The sequence below is a fragment of the Enhydra lutris genome, unplaced genomic scaffold (assembly GCF_002288905.1).
Source record: "Enhydra lutris kenyoni isolate GAN:26980312 unplaced genomic scaffold, ASM228890v2 scaffoldscaffold23, whole genome shotgun sequence".
NCBI lineage: Eukaryota > Metazoa > Chordata > Mammalia > Carnivora > Mustelidae > Enhydra > Enhydra lutris.
Window position 1 is genome coordinate 6,221,053 of NW_019154107.1, and position 17,710 is coordinate 6,238,762.

General features: G+C 42.8%; 1 protein-coding gene across 2 annotated transcripts in view; it reads left to right on the forward strand.

Moving 5' to 3' along the window:
* Nucleotides 1–17,710, forward strand: part of LOC111150441 (pyruvate dehydrogenase kinase 3) — a 67,815-nt gene that overhangs the window by 16,937 nt on the left and 33,168 nt on the right. For both annotated transcript variants that reach the window (XM_022507907.1, XM_022507908.1), the window contains 4 exons: nucleotides 5,990–6,131; nucleotides 10,313–10,384; nucleotides 14,611–14,795; nucleotides 17,101–17,190. In XM_022507907.1, the coding sequence (XP_022363615.1) occupies nucleotides 5,990–6,131; nucleotides 10,313–10,384; nucleotides 14,611–14,795; nucleotides 17,101–17,190 (489 nt within the window). The remainder of the gene's footprint in view (nucleotides 1–5,989; nucleotides 6,132–10,312; nucleotides 10,385–14,610; nucleotides 14,796–17,100; nucleotides 17,191–17,710) is intronic.

The window sequence follows — 17,710 nt, forward strand, 5'->3', positions numbered from 1 at the left end:
AGGTCGCACTTTGTAAAGTTGGCCACGATGATGCTTTTCTACCATGTGCCCTTGCCAGCCCTTGCTCAAGAGGAGGGGGAGTCTGTCCCCTGGAGTCTGGACAGGCTTTTGTGTCTAGCTGTGTGACTTACTGAGCCCGAGTCGTAAAAGGCCATGCAGAGTCACCTTGTTAACCAAACCCAGGCAAGAGTCCGGCTAACCCAAGGCGGCCATGCTGTGTGGAAGCTTATGGAGAGGCCGCCAGTTAGTGCTCTGGTAGGCGAGCCTGGCTGGCAGGTAACTGGCCCGAGGTTCAGGCTTGTGAATGAGAAGCCTTCTGAAGCTTCCAGTTCCGGACTGTCTAGTCACTGCCCACCCCCCCTCCAGGCCTAGCCTTAGTGTTTTCCAGGTGAGGTCCCAGACAAGCCATCCCTCCTGTGTCCTGTCTGAATTTCTAACCCACAGTGTCGGTTATGTTAGCAAAATAGACATTGGACTGAAAGAAGTAGTGTGATGCCTGGATGTTGTTGGGGTATTGAATTTGATAGGGGATGAAGTGTGTGTGAAATCTGCGGTCTTTGGCTCTTTGGTTCTGAAGTTTCTGGCTCACCATTAGAAATAATAACCAAAACAGTCTGGCCTAGAGTGGAGGCAGCCTCAAGTTTGGTAGAACCCCAAGTTACCTCTGTTGATCTCTATTTATATTCAGGAATAAGTTTTTCCCAATAAAGAAAAACTGAAACTTCTCAAGCAGTGAAGTAGTATTACTAGACACAGAGTAAACACTTTTAAAGTATGCAAAGCTCTTTTGAAAGACAATTCAATTAATCTTTGCTTAGCCCTGGTAAGTCCAAAAATTAATTACCTAGGATCCTAAAATTCAGTGTTTTCAAAAGATCGCAATCTTATAAAAGATGTAACTGGAGAAAAGTCAGAGTTGTCCCTAAAGTATTTTCTCACTTATATTTTACCCGTTTTAGCATGGTTAATAGTCGAAATACATTGCAGATGCAAATATTTAGTTGTCAGTATTTAGGGAAAAAAACCCAGCATAACTAGAATGAGCTGATCATTCTGTTGGTCTTTGAGGTCTTGCTGTAAGTTTTTTTTCTTTCCTTGCTCTCCTTTTTTCACTCCCTGGTTCCCTTACTGCCTCTTCCAAACCATCCTCCACCAAGTGTTAAAACTGAAAAATGTGGACAGAAAGAGCCCTCGAGTAATTCAGACAGGGGACTCTCCATTTTGGGGGGCATGTACTCAACCCTCTGCTTTAATTTTAAGATATATTATCAGGTCATTTGATCAACTGCAGAAATATTCTGCATCCTGTAAAGGAATCAGAAAGAGGATTAAAAATTTACCAGACATACAGGCCACTAGGGAAACCAGGTATATAGAGTAAGTCTGAACTCTTGCTCTCAGAAGGCTGGTCAGACGTTCCTTTCTGACCATAACTGTCACTGAGACGGCTCCCTGCATTTGCTTGAAAGTCGTTTGTGTTTCTCTGTCTACTCATCCTATGTCTGGGTGAATGGAAAGTCATTTGGAACTTCTCTACACAAAGCAGATCATACCTTTTGCAAATGTAGTAATTGTCTCCAGCTTCTCAGTGAAAGGGCAAAGTATGAGAAACCGAGGACAGAATGGGGCGCCTGGGTGGCACAGTCAGTTGAGTGTCTGACTCTTGGTTTCGGCTCAGGTCATGATCCCAGGGTTCTAGAATCGAGCCTTGTGTCTGACTCTGTGCTGGGCATGGAGTCGGCTTCAGAGTTTCAGTACCTCTAGCTCTGCCCCCACTGAGATAAATAAATACATCTTAAAAAAAAAAAAGAAAAACAGAGAACAGAAGAGAATTGAAGGGTCATCACATGAGCATGAAAACCTGAAGAAATATGAACGAATGTCGTTAAACCAGTGACTTCTTTGCATTCACCAAGTCAAAATGTTCCCTGCCCTTCACCCCCTCCTTCACCATCCTCTGAACTGATGCTGGGGAAAAATGTAACTGGTAAAACTGAATAAGGTGAAGCATACAGAGAAATGCAGAATAAAAACAGAAAATTAAAATTAAGGAATGTAGAGAAGCCAAGTAAGTGGGGAAAAAATGAAGATGAATAACTGGAAAGAATCACTGGAAAATACTCAGTCTGCCAGAAGACTTATAAAACCTGAAGCCTTTTAGAGGACATTCAATTAAAACCAAAAGGCTTTTTTTTTAAAAGTTGAGTAAACAAAATCCCAAAGAAGATTGTTGGAACCCCTTGATTTAAACTGAGTATCCAGCATTAGTATATAGGATAAAATACTTTCAATTTCCATGAAAACCACAGAAAGGTTTAAAAAAAACTTGGGTCTTTCATATTTATTTTTAGGTTCGCTAATTAACTCAAAAAGGCTTACCCCCTTGTTTAAACTGAGGTGTAATTAAGGTATCTGAGTACAACAAATTCAGCTCTAAAGCTAAGTGAGAATGTAGGAGGCAAAACCTGAGATTTTTCAGATACTCTTTTTAAAAAAAACTTCTGGAAGTGTTCTCTATCTTCCCAGTAAATCACTGAGAAATTACCATAGGTCGGGTACTCTCATTGGTGCTATGAGGGATCCAGAGACAAAACAAGGTTCTTTGTCAGCTCGTTCCTAACAAGCCGATAATCGGAGACGGCCAGCATCAATGCCTCCTGGTATTTGGTGAGCTTAGACCATCCCTAGTCGTTGAATTTTCTAGTTAGTGCAATTGTGACCAATGTATGCATCAAGGCCTTTTATTTTAAAAATAAATAAAAGTGGATGATAGGGACACAACATACTTTAATCTTTTTTAATCCCTTTTTAATTATGTGGAATCCTCAAAGGAGCAGAGGCAACCGCACTCGACCAGAATGTACCAGAGCTCTGGGGCCCAGCAAGCGTCAGGTTCTTGGATCTGGTGCCCCACGGCCTCTGGCTGTTCTGCTTTATCATCGTTTGAGATCATTAGTGCTGCCTCTTTAATGAGCTCCCTCTTCTAAATTTTAAGAAGTTGTCAGTGTTAACTCTGAAGCGCTTTCTAAGCCTTACCACACCTCTGCGAGGTAGGCACCGGTCCTGCAGAGGGTTACACCACGGCTTACAAGTATAAGGACACTTGCTGTGTCCATGACGCTTGGGAGGTTCAAGTCCGGATTCTAAACCCAAGTCTAACTCTGGCACGTGATCTTGGCCTAATAATATTGGTCCGGAGGTCTCCTGTCTTTTATCCGAATTCTGAAGTTCACGAAGCTCTAAAACTTGCAGTGGTTTTTTTTCATACCTTTGGTGGCAAAACACGACCCGAACTTACTTCAACCCATGGTCTCTTTTCTGCTTGCTGTAAATGTTCCCAGATTTCACCGCGGCTCTGTCATGTCTGTGTAATAGACAGTAGATGTACATACTCCTTTTACCTTCTGAAAGTCGGAAAACCTTGACATTCTGAAACCCTCGAACCCCGTGCGTTTTCACCACGGACATGCCCTGATGGCCCCGTGCCACCTGCCAGCCAACTCCTACTTCTTCCCATCCTCCCCTTCCCCCCAACACTAGGCTTCCAGTTTGCCGCTCCTACTACCCTGTGGATATGGCAGTTGAAATGTGTAAACTTTAATGTCCAAAAAACTCAGTTTTTTTCAACTCCTGAGTTCGTACCGCTACTCGTGGTTCCAGTCCAGCCCCCACGGGCCCCTTCCTTTCTTCCCGCATTCCCTCACTTCCTTCTCCTGCAAGGAGAATGGTGACACTTCTATGTTTAGAAAGCAAGGGGCCCTTTCTATTTAACCAGGATGCGAAGCATTTGTCCCGGTATGTGAACAGTTAGATGTACATTTTACTTTAGATAATAACAGGTCCTTCGTTTTGTGCTACGATTCACTGTGGTTTAATTGTCAGCACTTTTAGTGCATTTAAGATGATACGTCTCTGGGAATCATACAGAACATTTTAGGAATAATACATATTATCTAAAGCAAAGTAGCCAGAGCCCTTTTAAATGTTAATCATCTGAAGCCAAATAAATGTGTTCAGAATAGATGATGGAAGGTCATTGCTGGGATATCATACCCCTTCCTCCTCACTCAGGGGAAAAGTAGAGAACAGAATCTTTGATGAGTTAAAGACTCCCTGAAGGCCTTAAGTATATTCATCTAGAATGAGGGAAGTAACGGCTAGATTGTTGAAGACTGATCTTTTATTCTAGCTTTTTTTTTTAGGATTTTATTTATCTATTTGACAGAGAGGTATCACAAGTAGGCAGAGCAGCAGGCAGACAGAGGGGGAAGCAGGCTCCCTGCTGAGCAGAGAGCCTGAAGTGGGGCTCGATCCCAGGACCCTAAGATCATGACCTGACCCAAAGGCAGATGCTTAACCCACTGAGCCACCCAAGCGCCCCTCTAGCTTTTTTTTTTTTTTTTAAACGGAGGGATCAGGAGTCAGTGGGGGAAAGAAAGGTTCTGCAGATGACTTTCATGAGTGGGTTCTTTTATTTCTAGTCTTATTCAGTGGGGGAGAGGAAAGGAATAAACCAGAACTTGGCTGCAAGTGTTGGCAAATTAGATTTACTTCTGGATCTCTGGTTTGTGGCCTATATCACATTTGGAAGACTGAGGAGAGTTTGGAGGAGAAAGTGTTCCCTGAGCCTTGCTTGTTTGTCTCGGGGCCTGGCCCCAAGGTTGCCCATCTCCAAACAGCTTCCTGGCAGCACAGAGCATCAGGAAGGCCTGTGGCGGGGGCGCCTGGGTGGCTCAGTGGGTTAAGCCGCTGCCTTCGGCTCAGGTCATGATCTCAGGGTCCTGGGATCGAGCCCCGCATTGGGCTCTCTGCTCAGCGGGGAACCTGCTTCCTCCTCTCTCTCTATCTGCCTCTCTGCCTACTTGTGATCTCTCTCTGTCAAATAAACAAATAAAATCTTTAAAAAAAAAAAAAAAAAGGAAGGCCTGTGGCGTCTGAGGGAGTTGGGGCGGACCCATGGATGTTTATTGACTGCCTGCTTCGTGCCAGGCTCCGCACATGTTATCCCACTTAGTTTTTACAAAAACTGAAATTTCATCCCCTTTTTTTTAGGTTAAGGCAGTTGCAATTTAGAGCAGTTAAGAAGCTTACCAAAGGTTTCTTACCCCCAAATTGGAGGAGTTGGGGCTGAAGCACATTTCTGTCCCCAAAACCCATGCTTTTCTCTCATGTCCCCCATCCCCCAGCCATCATCAGGTTTACAGCAGGACTCTAAGGTCATGCTACTCTGGTCAAAGCAGCTGGGGAAGGGGCTTGGGTTTCCTCCTTCAGGTGGCTATGTCCCTTTTCTCTCCCTCTGTCCTACTTACAGAAGTTTTAGACACAACCAGCTCAGGGCAACCAGTCAACTCCGTGACCTCTGTCTTTATGGTCAACGCTGGGTCTTACCTTTTTGGACATGTCAGAGTAGATCACTCGGCTTCTGAGTGCACCTGTGAATGGGTTTCTCTGGCACATCTTGAGTCAATCAGAGCAGGTCAGTGGCTGCTTCCCAGAGTGACAAAGCTCTGATTCCTGGAGAAACACATTTGAAGAACGCCTTAGGAAACAGTTGATGCACAGGAGGTGAATATATGTGGAATGAATGGGCCTGTTGCCTTCTGGAAACCCCTGTGAACAGGAGTGGATTTGCATGTTCTCCTACTTTTTGTACTTGGCAGTTTTCCTACAGTGTTTATTTGAAAACAAATTCAGATTATATTCCAGGTCATTTTTATATCACCACCGGCAACAGTAGAAATATATTTGTGTTAAGAAAAAGAAAAACCAAACTGCTTTCAAGGTTGCCTCTTAGAAAAAAAAATGTTCTTTTTTCTATTCTAATTAAATTATTTTCTTAAACTTGCAATTTCAGAGGATAAAAATTTAGAGACTGCAGGATTGTTCCTTTTTTTTCCCCTCCTAACCAGTAACCATGCTATCATGAGAGCACTTTATTATTACATCTGTTAGATTATAAAATCATGGAACATTTATTGTCTCTTAATAGGGAGAGATAATGCTTGTGAGAAAACTTCATATATGTTTCTACGGAAGGAGCTTCCCGTAAGACTGGCCAACACGATGAGAGAAGTTAATCTTCTGCCGGATAACTTGCTTAACCGCCCTTCGGTGGGGTTGGTTCAGAGTTGGTAAGTAAATAATGTGGCTTTACATGGGTCTTCCCATAATGCTCTGAGCACCTGGCATGGAGCCCGTTTTCCCTAAAAGTACGTGAACCGCATGTGTGGGGATGAGTCATTTGGGATAGCTGCAATTTTCCAAGCAATTGAAAGTTTGTTTTTTTTTTTTAAACTGACAATTTCAAATTGTCTTAATGAAAAGACTTCTAAACTGTGTGAGACAGCTTTCTTGACTTTGCAGATTTTATTTATTTTTCTGGTTATAAATGTAATTGCTCACTGAAACAAAAATTAGAAAGTAGAGAAAAATGTAAAGGAATAGGAACACAGTGCCCCACGCAAACCGGTCTGCAGTCCGTTGGATAAGGGGATGTTGCTACTTTTGATCGAGTGTCAGCCTTGCTCCTTCTGTTTTCCTGTTGAAGGAGTTTCTTGGCAGCTGTATTTCTGTTAGAGAAAATTATGTCATTTAAAGGGGAACCTCCGATTGTAAAAATACCAGTGCCTAATGTGCTTCATTTGCCTTAATGAAAAATTTAAAAAAAAATCTCAACAGAGAATGACATAAAGTTCGATCAGGTACAGCTCTGATGGTGCAAGCGTGTGTTATTTAATTGAGGAAGTCGAATTTGTGACCAGACTACCCCCTAGGTAAGTAGGGTGAGGTCGGTGAGTGCATACTCGAGAAACACTTGCTTGTCTCCTGTGTATTATAGAAGCAAGCAGAAGTCACGGTGGAGAAAGCTGGAGGAGTTTGAGAGGCCAGAGGCAAACAGCACCCCCGAGCCAGTGCAGAGAGGAAGTGCTGTGGGCATGCAGCCGAGCGGGGAGAAAGGGCCCCCGCGGCTTTGGGCTTTGCGCTGTCCCTGGCCGTATGGATGGAGTGGATAGGAACAGGGAGAACATTTTAGGGGAAGGGAACGATGTGGACAGATTGAAGGAGAATGGAGCTTTAATTAGTTGGCTTTTTAAAGGGTTAATGGCAGCTGGGCTGTCCAAAGGGAATGGACATTCAACAGTTATTCCTCAGTAATAGTAATTGAATCCGTGCTTAGGGTGAAGCATGAATTGTCTGAGAAACAGTAGATGGGCTGGCCTGGGCGATCAGGCACCCAGTCCCAGATAAGCCGCAACTCCTCCCTGTGGCAGGCTTAGGGGCCTGGGGGTCCAGGGGAGGGAGGTCAGAGAGCGGCTGCCCACCCCCCCCTCCTGGGTGGAGGGGTTGGGACTTTGGTACTCCGCTGTCACCATCCCTTGCTGTCCACCCCCATGCATACTTTGTTCCAGCAGGAGCAGCAAGTGCTTGTTTACGTGAGATTTCTTTATTGCTTCAAGAGCATCATCAGAAATTTTCCAGCAGAAAGTGTATACTCACTCTTGGGGTCATTGTGGTGGGGCTTGGAGGTTGACTGACCTGGTGGCAGTGACTGATAGTCCTATATCTGTTGCTTACGTAAAAGTTACTTTGAAGCTTCGAAGTGAATTTGCTGGCAAAACATAGACTCAGATGATGGGGTCAGCTCTTTTTTGTCTCACATTTCTCGTCTGTAGCCTACTTAAACATATGCCTGTCACTTCTTCCTTTTTTTTTTAAATTCAATTTTGAAATAATTTCCTATATAACAGAAAGATGTGCGAGACTAGTAGTGAGAATTGCCATATGCCTTCACTCAAATTCACTACCTGTTAACATTCAGCTAACATTTGTCCTGTTGTTCTCATTCATATTCTCTCTCTCTGGGTGTGTGTACGCTTAGGGTATATCAAACATGTGGTACTCACATACATATATGATACACATTTTTTTTCCTAAACCATTTGGGTTAATGGTGGACATGCCCCTGTACCCCTAACGACTTTGGTATGTATCTCCTTAGAACAGCTCTTAGAAAAATACAGTATGATTATCAAATTTGGAAATTTAACATTTATCCAGTAATATTTTCTAATGTGGGAGAACTTTTTCTCATTTCATTAATTGTCCTAATAGTGCTCTTTTTTTAAAAGATTTTATTTATTTGACAGACAGAGATCACAAGTAGGCAGAGAGGAAGGCAGAGAGAGAAGGGGAAGCAGGCTCCCCGCTGAGCAGAGAGCCCAATGCGGGGCTCAATCCCAGGACCCTGAGATCATGATCTGAGCTGAAGGCAGAGGCTTTAACCCACTGAGCCACCCAGGTGCCCCAGTGCTCTTTTTTTTTTAAGGAGATTTTATTTATTTATTTGAGAGAGAGCACGAGGTGGGGCAGTGGGGAGAGGGAGAGGCAGACTCCCTGCTGAGTGGGGAGCTGGATGTGGGGCTTGATCCCAGGACCCTGGGATCGTGACCTGAGCCAAAGGCAGATGCTTAACCTGCTGAGCCACCCAGGCACCCCAGTAGTGCTCTTTTTTTTTTCCCCAGCAATCCCTGCCTCCCCAATGTAGGAGTCCAGTTAGGGTCACACATTGTACTTAGCTGTCATTTCCTTTTCCTCTTGAAAGTGACTCTTACGGGGCGCCTGGGTGGCTCAGTGGGTTAAAGCCTCTGCGTTCAGCTCAGGTCATGATCTCGGGGTCCTGGGATCGAGTCACGCATTGGGCTCTCTGCTCATCGGGGAGCCTGCTCCCCCCCCCCGCCGCCTACTTGTGATTTCTCTCTGTCAAATAAATAAATAAAATCTTAAAAAGTGACTCTTACTCATAACAGGCCGTGAAGCCCACCTCAGCTAGAGTATGTTCTCCTTGTTCACTGGACTTTCAGGCTGGGAAGCTGGGCAGCGTCCTTGGCTCCTCTCCACTCATGACTTAGGTCTTTAAGTGAACTACCCCTTTTGGAAAGGAGGGGTCACCTTCCCAGCATTCTGCTGGTGTGTGACAGTTTAGAGGGCCTTGTTGCCTCTGGCTGACTTTGCCCTCTGTGGGAGGTCTGACCTGATGATTTCAGCAGTGCCCAATCCATAGCCTGATTTGCCCGGAGGCTTTTAAACAGTATACCCAGAGATGAACATACTTTATTGTCACGCATCGTTACAAAGCCCAAGTGAGGCTGACGACTAAAACATCATTCCTGCTTATGCATTTATATGCTTCACAGTCATTTTTTGTTACTGGAGTACCCTCATCTTCCCTCCAAAGCCTGGCTAGTAGGATTAGTCATAATTAATTGTTAGAAATAATTCTGTTAAGGACTAATTCTTTCCGGGCATGTTCAGATCCAAAGCAGAGATGACGCACCCCTGAGTAACGGGTATCTCTGAGTCCCCTCCAGACCCGGCAGGTTCTACCTGCCGTGGAGCTGCGTCAGTAGTGTGCCTCTCTCGATCCCATTTTTCTGTGTTCTCCAGAGAGTTATTTTGGACTCATTATTTCCTATACAGGCTCTGATTGATACGTAGCTATTTTTAATCTAGAAGCGGTTTCTGAGGACCTGAGAGGCATTCCTTCTCCTCCTTTGCAGTGTTGATAAGATTAGTTTAACTTTGAGAAGGAACATTTATTTGTAGTTTCTGAGTTCTTAGCATGCATGTTAGCGTCACACACGTGTTCCTTACAATTCATATGCTTGTCTTGGCTAATCCAACTATGGATTTGGTGTATGGGCTAGAGTATGTTTGTGAGTAGCAGACAATCCAACGAAACCATACATTGGCTCGTGTTGCCATAGGATGAACTTTTCGTGTTGGTTCGATTTAGAGATTCATGAGATTACGGAGACCCTGCTTTCCATGGTGTCGGCTTTATTTTCAGGCTGTGTTTGCTCCCGGCGGCAGAATGGCCGCAACATTTCCAGGGTTTACAAAGTCCACGTAGCCCACTGTGCAAGAAGCAGAGCAAGTTAATTTCTTTCTCTTCCAAAGACCCCCACTGAGGCTTCCTCTTATTTTACTGGCTTGAATTGGGGCGGTGTGCCCATTCCTGAGCCAGTCTCTTTGTTCAGGGGAATGCAATGCAATGCAATGCCAGGCCTAGGCCTCGACTGTTGGGCTAGTTAGTAGTCAGTGACAAAAAAAATACCATTACCCGGAGAAAAGTCAGGCCACCCAGGAGCTTTGCATGGCGTCTGCTTCCCCTGCAGCCCTTGGGCTGCAGTGCGGGGGGGTTCACCGGGGGGTTAGGTGAATACCTGAGTGAAGTTTTAGGCTACTCTTAGGAAGAAGGAAAGGAGGAATGGAAGCTGGGTAGGCAATTAACAGAGTAACTCCTCTTTTTTAGGTATATGCAGAGCTTTCTGGAACTTTTGGAATATGAGAATAAGAGCCCTGAAGATCCACAGGTCTTGGATAAGTAAGTATGGTACCAAACTTACCTGACAGTAGAAACATCCGGGCTAAAAAATGTGTTGGTAAATGGAACTCATGTCATTAAGAACCAAGAAGTGTAATTTGGATGAAAGCATTACGTTTGTTAATGGGTAACAACTCAGTATCACATTTCTAAATAATTTTAGGTAATTTAACATAGCACAAAAGGAATAATGACCCTTCAAATTATGTTTCATGATCTAGGTCTTTATATTTTCCCTCCTGGGGAACTGGTGCTGGCCACTCGCCGTAAATATTGCGGTGAGTGTACCACCTAGTGGTCGTTTTAAGAATGCAGTGGCCTCTGGATAGACCTGATTTATCTACTTAGTCCTTCACGATTTTTTGTTCAATTTTTTAAAACTTTTCAAGGCAGTGTAACAGTTGAGCTCAGAAAACCTGTAATGCTTTTGTTTTGGAGCAGCATACAAGAGTGTGCTTTTAATATAACAACCTGAGTTCTCTGCTGCTGTTTGGCACGAAGACTGCTAACTTCTCATGCTGATGGAAAATGGTGCTGTTTTTCCATCTTCGTTTAACTGGAAAACACTCACCCTAGCTCCGAGTATATGTGTGTGTGTGTGTGTGTGTGCGCGCTTTTTTTTTAACCCCAAGAGAAATTAAGTATCCCCTTCACATTACTCTCCTCCCATTTCTCATACACACGAGGGACTGCCCATGGCAGGCCTGTTGTGCTGAAGAATTTTCTTTCTACAGAGAAGCCTGGTCCACGTAATTGTTACACCAAACGCCTTACACACAGACATTCCAGAAAAAGAACAAAGAAACACTGTGTTACAAAAGCAATCATAAATCAACCCAACCCTTTCCGGTCACAGATAAGGAAATTGAGGTCAAAGAAGGGGGAATGACTTGTCTAAAGTTGTAACATTCATTGGTAGCAGAGGGGATCTGTAAATCCTTGTTCCGTTTCCTTCGGGCATCGTTCTACACAATGTACCACCTGCCAGAACTGACTGTGTGAGCCTCGAGTAGCTCGCTCCAGCTTAGTTGTAAATTAAAATATAAGGTTGTATACACCTGTCGTCTTTGCTAGGTGTTTCGGAAATGGATTTGTTACTTGTGAAAGGGAGGCATTGCAGTAGAGGCCCAGATGCAGTGTTCTCCTTGCTATAGGCCATTGCTCTCACTTAGCATATCGAAATTAAAGGACTTGAATCCGAAAGCTTTGTTTTCTCAAAAGTCATTAGCTAGTAACAGTTTGTTTTGCTGACATCCTAGAAATTAGGACTGATGTCTCTAGCTTCAAATTTTAGGGTATAGTTTTGTGGAAGTAAATAATATTAAATTGCTACTGTATGTTTCCCAGAATCCCGTCTCAGTTTCTGGAACAGGTTATTGGTCAGATGCAATTTATGGACGGGAGCCCACTTTGGAAACTGCCAAGTGCTGGATCCAGTGCATATGAGATCATAATGATAATTGCTCCCCCTCAGTGAGTTTTGGTGACTTGCCCAGGTTCACACAGCTAGTTGGTATAGTATAGCTGGGGTTTCAGAAGCCCACTGCCCCTGGCGAAGGAAGGAAAGGAACGTGAGCTAATCGCTGTACTCGTAGTAGTAGCTTTTTCCAGTCCGGGAGAGGCTGTACAGGAGTCCTGGGCAGGGAGATCATTTAAGTGAGAAAGCAGCTTAGAGAACAGGCTTGTTTCTCTTGATGATAAAATTAAGAAGACCCCAGAAGACTGGGGAAGCTTTCTGAGAATTGAGCCCTTGAGGCAAGTCTCCTTGCTTCTGATAAGTTGAGGTGCTTCTCTACTGTAATGAAATCTTTCATTTTAGTGATAGTGGATTTATAAGTACATTAGAAAGAACATTATGTAGAGGACAGATTGTCCATTATCAAATTTCTCGTGAATAATTATGACCTTCCAGTTTCGGAGTTGATTTATTCAATTCTGCTGTCTTTATGTGTGTGTATGTGTTCCAGGAGATTGTCATCACTGAGAAATATTAAGACTGTTCAGATAAGTGAAAAGAAAGTCACTCCAAATTTCCATTACCAGGGGACAACTACTGTTAACATTTTCCTTCCATTCCATACTTTTTCCTAGGCATCCATATGTTTTTGTACACAATATGTTTTACAAAAATAACTGTGGACATTATAGATCTCTATACCATTACTAATGGTTTCCAAATGGTCCATCTACAGGTAAGTCATGTGATTTGACCTCCTGTCATTGAGTTGTAGAATGGTTTGTATTTTTCTTGCTACTCTAAACAGGGCTCTTAAGAATAGCTCCGTCTTGTTATTTTCTTAGGATCAATTCCTGGGAGTGGAATGAGACTCTGTGGTCTTTTGATACATGTTGCTAAATTGCCCCTAGAAATGGATCAGTCTTGCTTCCACACTCTAGAGGACACTGGTTTTTTCTTTACCAGTGTGATGAGTGGAGAATGGTACTGCGTTGTTTTACTTTTCTGTTACTATTTTTGAAGGTTAAGTTATTGGTATTTGCATTGCCTCTCTGGTAAATTTCCTATTCATGCCAAATCCCTTGCCTCATTTTCTGTTAGGGTGCTCATCTTTTCCTTTATAAAAGATAGTAGCTCTGGCAAACATCTTTTTCCCAGTTTCCACTTTGTTTTTTTTTTTTACTTTATAACCTGTATCCCTATAGAATTGCCCAAATTCTGCATAGTCCTTTTGTTGGTTTCTTCAGGCTTCTACCTGTAGTATTAAGCTTAGAACAGCCTTCCTTACCCCAAGGCATACTATACTACATCCTTATTTACCTGATTTTCTTTTATTTTTTTCTGTGATTTCATTCTTTTACGTTTAAATCTTTTAACTAAGTTATTGGCTTAAGGCTTGAAACTGGGATGTGACTTTAACTGGTAGCCACCTGTCCCAACTAATTTGGTCGTTTCCCTACTGACTCGGAATGCCACTTTATCAATGTGCTAAATTTTTATGCTTACTTAACTTGCCCTTGGTCCTTCTTCCAGGCTTTTTATTTGGTTCCATTGACGAGGCTCTCTGTTCTTAGTTGCCATTCTTAGTATATTTTTTCCTCTGTATCTTTATAGTAATATACCATAATTCTTTTTTTTTTTCTGATTAAGCTTTTGTTTTAATGGGTCTTAAAATTCTGTGACAGATTTTTGGTCAAGTTGTTTCCATTAAAAAGTACTGATTTTAGGGGCGCCTGGGTGGCTCAGTGGGTTAAAGCCTCTGCCTTCAGCTCAGGTCATGATCCCAGGGTCCTGGGATCAAGCCCCGCATTGGGCTCTCTGCTCAGCAGGGAGCCTGCTTCCCCCTCTCTCTCTGCCTGCCTCTCTGCCCACTTGTGATCTCTGTCAAATAAATAAATAAAATCTTTTAAAAAAAAGTACTGATTTTAAAAACTAACAACTTAAAACTGCCACACACACACACACACACACACACACACACAGGTGGTCCACAAGACATCCTCCTTTCCTTCTAAAAGTTTTATGATGCATTGTTATAACATACCATAATTCTTAACTTGGTTTGTTTTAATTGCCTTTGCTCTGTCTACATTTCATCACTCTATTTTACTGCTATGTGAAATTCATTTCAAAATTTGACTCTTAAAAAGTTTCACATTATTTATTCATGAAAGCTGTTGCTTTGAGACTTTCTAATAAATCCCTGGAGATTTGGGGGGGGGAGTGCCCTCGTGTTGTCAGAAGAAATATTAGTGTGTTCTGCAATTATTCAGCAAACATTTATGGAACCAGTATTCTATGTGATCACTTTTCCATAAAGTCCATGGATTCCTAAGGTGTTTAAGCATTTTTTCTTTACTAGAACCTTTTACTTTTTGTGTCTCTGAAAGAATTTCGATAGAAAGTTTCAAGCAAAACCTTGGGTAATACTTCAGTTTCTCCTTGTAGCCCATAATGATGATATCTCTGCTTACGGGGCGCCTGGGTGGCTCAGTGGGTTAAAGCCTCTGCCTTAGGCTCAGGTCATGATCCCAGGGTCCTGGGATCGAGCCCCACATCGGGCTCTCTGCTCAGTGGGGAGCCCGCTTCCCTTTCTTTCTCTCTTCCTGCCTCTCTGCCTACTTGTGATCTGTCAAAATAAATAAATAGATAAATAACCTTAAAAAATAAAAATACCAGCACGTAAATAGTCCAGAGATAGAGCTGGGAAGTTTATGCATCAGTGCGTGAGATCAAAAGACTGACCACTTTTTGTTTCCTTCCCACACAGCTTTCTGCAAGTTCTGATCAAAGTGCGAAACAGACACAATGACGTGGTTCCTACAATGGCACAAGGAGTGATTGAATACAAGGAGAAATTTGGGTTTGATCCATTCATTAGCAGTAACATCCAATATTTTCTGGATCGGTTCTATACCAACCGCATCTCTTTCCGCATGCTTATCAACCAGCACAGTAAGTTGGGGTTTTGGTCCACTTGTGAAAGGGCACCCAGAGTGATTTCTTCCAGATGTTTTCCTGTTGCTTCACTGATCTGAAGTTTGGTCTGTAGAAATTTCATTTCTAGTTTAATTTTTCCTAAGTAAATCCTATCCATTAAAAAGCTCTTCATTAGTATTCTTAATGGAAATCCTTGAAATGTTGATGTTCACATTAGAGGTAGGAACTCTGCCTGCCTTTTAAGCCTCTACCTTTACGTTCCTGGTGAGGGCGTGATAGTACTTTGATGTGTCTCTGAGAGTGTGGTCTAGTCTTTATTCAGGGGTTATGTGTTTTCCTTTTTGGTTTTAAAAACATCAATACTGGGAATATTGAATTGGCGTTTTGACAATCCGAGCGATTGATCTTTAATTTCACCGTGATCACGGAAATCAGATTAAGCAAACTGTCAAACCGTAGTCTCCTTTGGAGAGTTTTAGACCACTCACCAGGATGATAAGCAGATAGGAAAAAACAACTAAAATTCTGGCCACAAAAAAACTTTTTGGCTCATTTTCAGTATTGTCTCTTTGCCTGATTTCATAATTCTTAAGAAAAAGCACCTACATGTCTATAGCCTAAATCGTCCTCTTTGCTGAAGCAAAAAATGGGCAGAGCATCTCTGCTAACTTGATTTATTTGGATTAGTGAGTGTCATATGATTATTACATGTGGGTTGGTCCCAAATGTATATCTTAAAAATAGAAGTGTCTGACAGTTTATAGGAAATTTAAATGAAAAAAGAACCTAATTACTATTCAATTAAACTACTTACATAACTACAGGGTTTTTTTTTTTGACCTAAATGTGTCTGTCTACATATATATGTACATGTTTTTAGATCACTGATTAAGCTTGTACACCTCTGTTTTTCTTCCACTTAATCATTTGGAAGTGTATGTATTGGCCTAATGCCCTTATTTGTCATTTTTCATAATTTAAAATATCCCCTATTGTTTTTCAAAGATCTTATTTATTTATTTGTCAGAAAGACAGAGAGAGAGAGAGGGAGAGAGAGTGCGCACAAGCATGAGGAGTGGTAGGCAGAGGGAAAAGCAGGCTCCCTGTTGGAGCAAGGAGCCCGACAGGGAACTCGATCCCAGGACCTAGGCTCATGACCTGAGGCGAAGGCAGACACCCAACCAACTGAGCCACCGCAGCGTGACAGATCTTCCCTATTTTTTTTTAAGATTTTATTTATTTATTTGATGGAGATCACAAGTAGGCAGAGAGGCAGGCAGAGAGAGAGGGGGAAGCAGGCTCCCTGCTGAGCACAGAGCCTGATGTGGGGCTTGATCCCAGGACCCTGGGATCATGACCTGAGCCGAAGGCAGAGGCTTTAACCCACTGAGCCACCCAGGAGCCCCTCAGATCTTCCCTATTTTTTTTTTAAAGATTTTATTTATTTATTGGACAGACAGAGATCACAAGTAGGCAGAGAGGCAGGCAGAGAGAGGAGGAAGCAGGCTCCCTGCTGAGCAGAGAGCCCGATGTGAGGCTCGATCCCAGGACCCTGGGATCATGACCTGAGCCGAAGGCAGAGGCTTTAACCCACTGAGCCACCCAGGCGCCCAGATCTTCCCTATTTTATCCCCTAACTTAAATTCTCCTTTTGTGGAATCTAAGCTCTCCCCAATTTTTGTTTGATTTGAAAATAAGCACATCTATAAAAATTGGGATTCAGATTACTTTTTTCTTTGAGGCTCCTTTTGGCTTTTATTCAGAAGTAATATTTTGTAAATCTTGTATAGCGTGGAAGTATTTGAATGTAGTTTTAAAGATACTTGAACAAAAAGAAATATCTGAACACATATTATTTGTGTATACTACATTGAAAAGTACTCCCCGTGATGGAGGCATTTGAAATGTTCATGGTAAATTCACTTCACAAGCCTGCACTAACAGTACAGACTGCATTTTCTAAGTAAGTGGTGAATGTTGGAATCAATGTCTGGAGTAATACTGAGAAGGTGAGTAAACTTGGCTGAGGATGAGAATAACTTTTTCATCCAAGTCACATGGGGTCAGAGAGAAAAGGGCTAGACCCCTGGCATTGGTTATTGCTTTCTGACCTGCTAACGCAACCAGAAGACCTTAGAACATGTCCTTCCTCCTTTGCTATCCAGTAGAGCTGATCACCCCTCAGTGTATGTGTTCTCTAGCTTTAAGTCCCTCTGGATGCTAAAATGATTCTTACAAATAAGACAGTCATTTCAAAACCTGGTAGGCTACATTGCCTGCTTTGTTTTTAATCTCTTGCTTCCCTTTTGTGTTTGTTTAGCACTTCTGTTTGGTGGTGACACTAACCCGGCTCATCCTAAACACATCGGAAGTATTGACCCCACCTGCAATGTGGCTGATGTCGTGAAAGGTAAGGAGGCCACTACAGTGTTAGTGATCGTAGTCCAGATAGGACTGTGGTTTAATCGAGGCAACTTGGCCATAGGGTTATGACGCTGACTTCTTTGCTGATTCATCAGGTCTCTCTGGGCCCAAGCCACTTGTGCCAAATAGATGTTCTTTCAAGGCAGTTCAGGAAAAGATGCATAATTAGCAGCATTCGACATGGGAGTTTCTACCTCATTGGCTAGTTTTGTCTTGAACACTAACTGGTTGTTAGCTTCAGGAACATTCTAAGTTTTGATTGCTCCCATGATCTGAAACTTCCAGAAAATGTAAGTCCAGGTTCTAAAGTTTGGCTAAAATTCACATGGTTGTAAAATCCCAGCATTTTTCTGCTGTGCACCCCAGGTCTGGGGATCTATGTGGTAAGTGAGCTTTACCAGTTCACTGGCCATCGGGCTGGATGGACACTGTTCTAGTAACCTTAGGGTAGAACAGAGCCCCACAGCCATACGTCCCTGGTACCCAGGCACTTCGAATTTGAACAG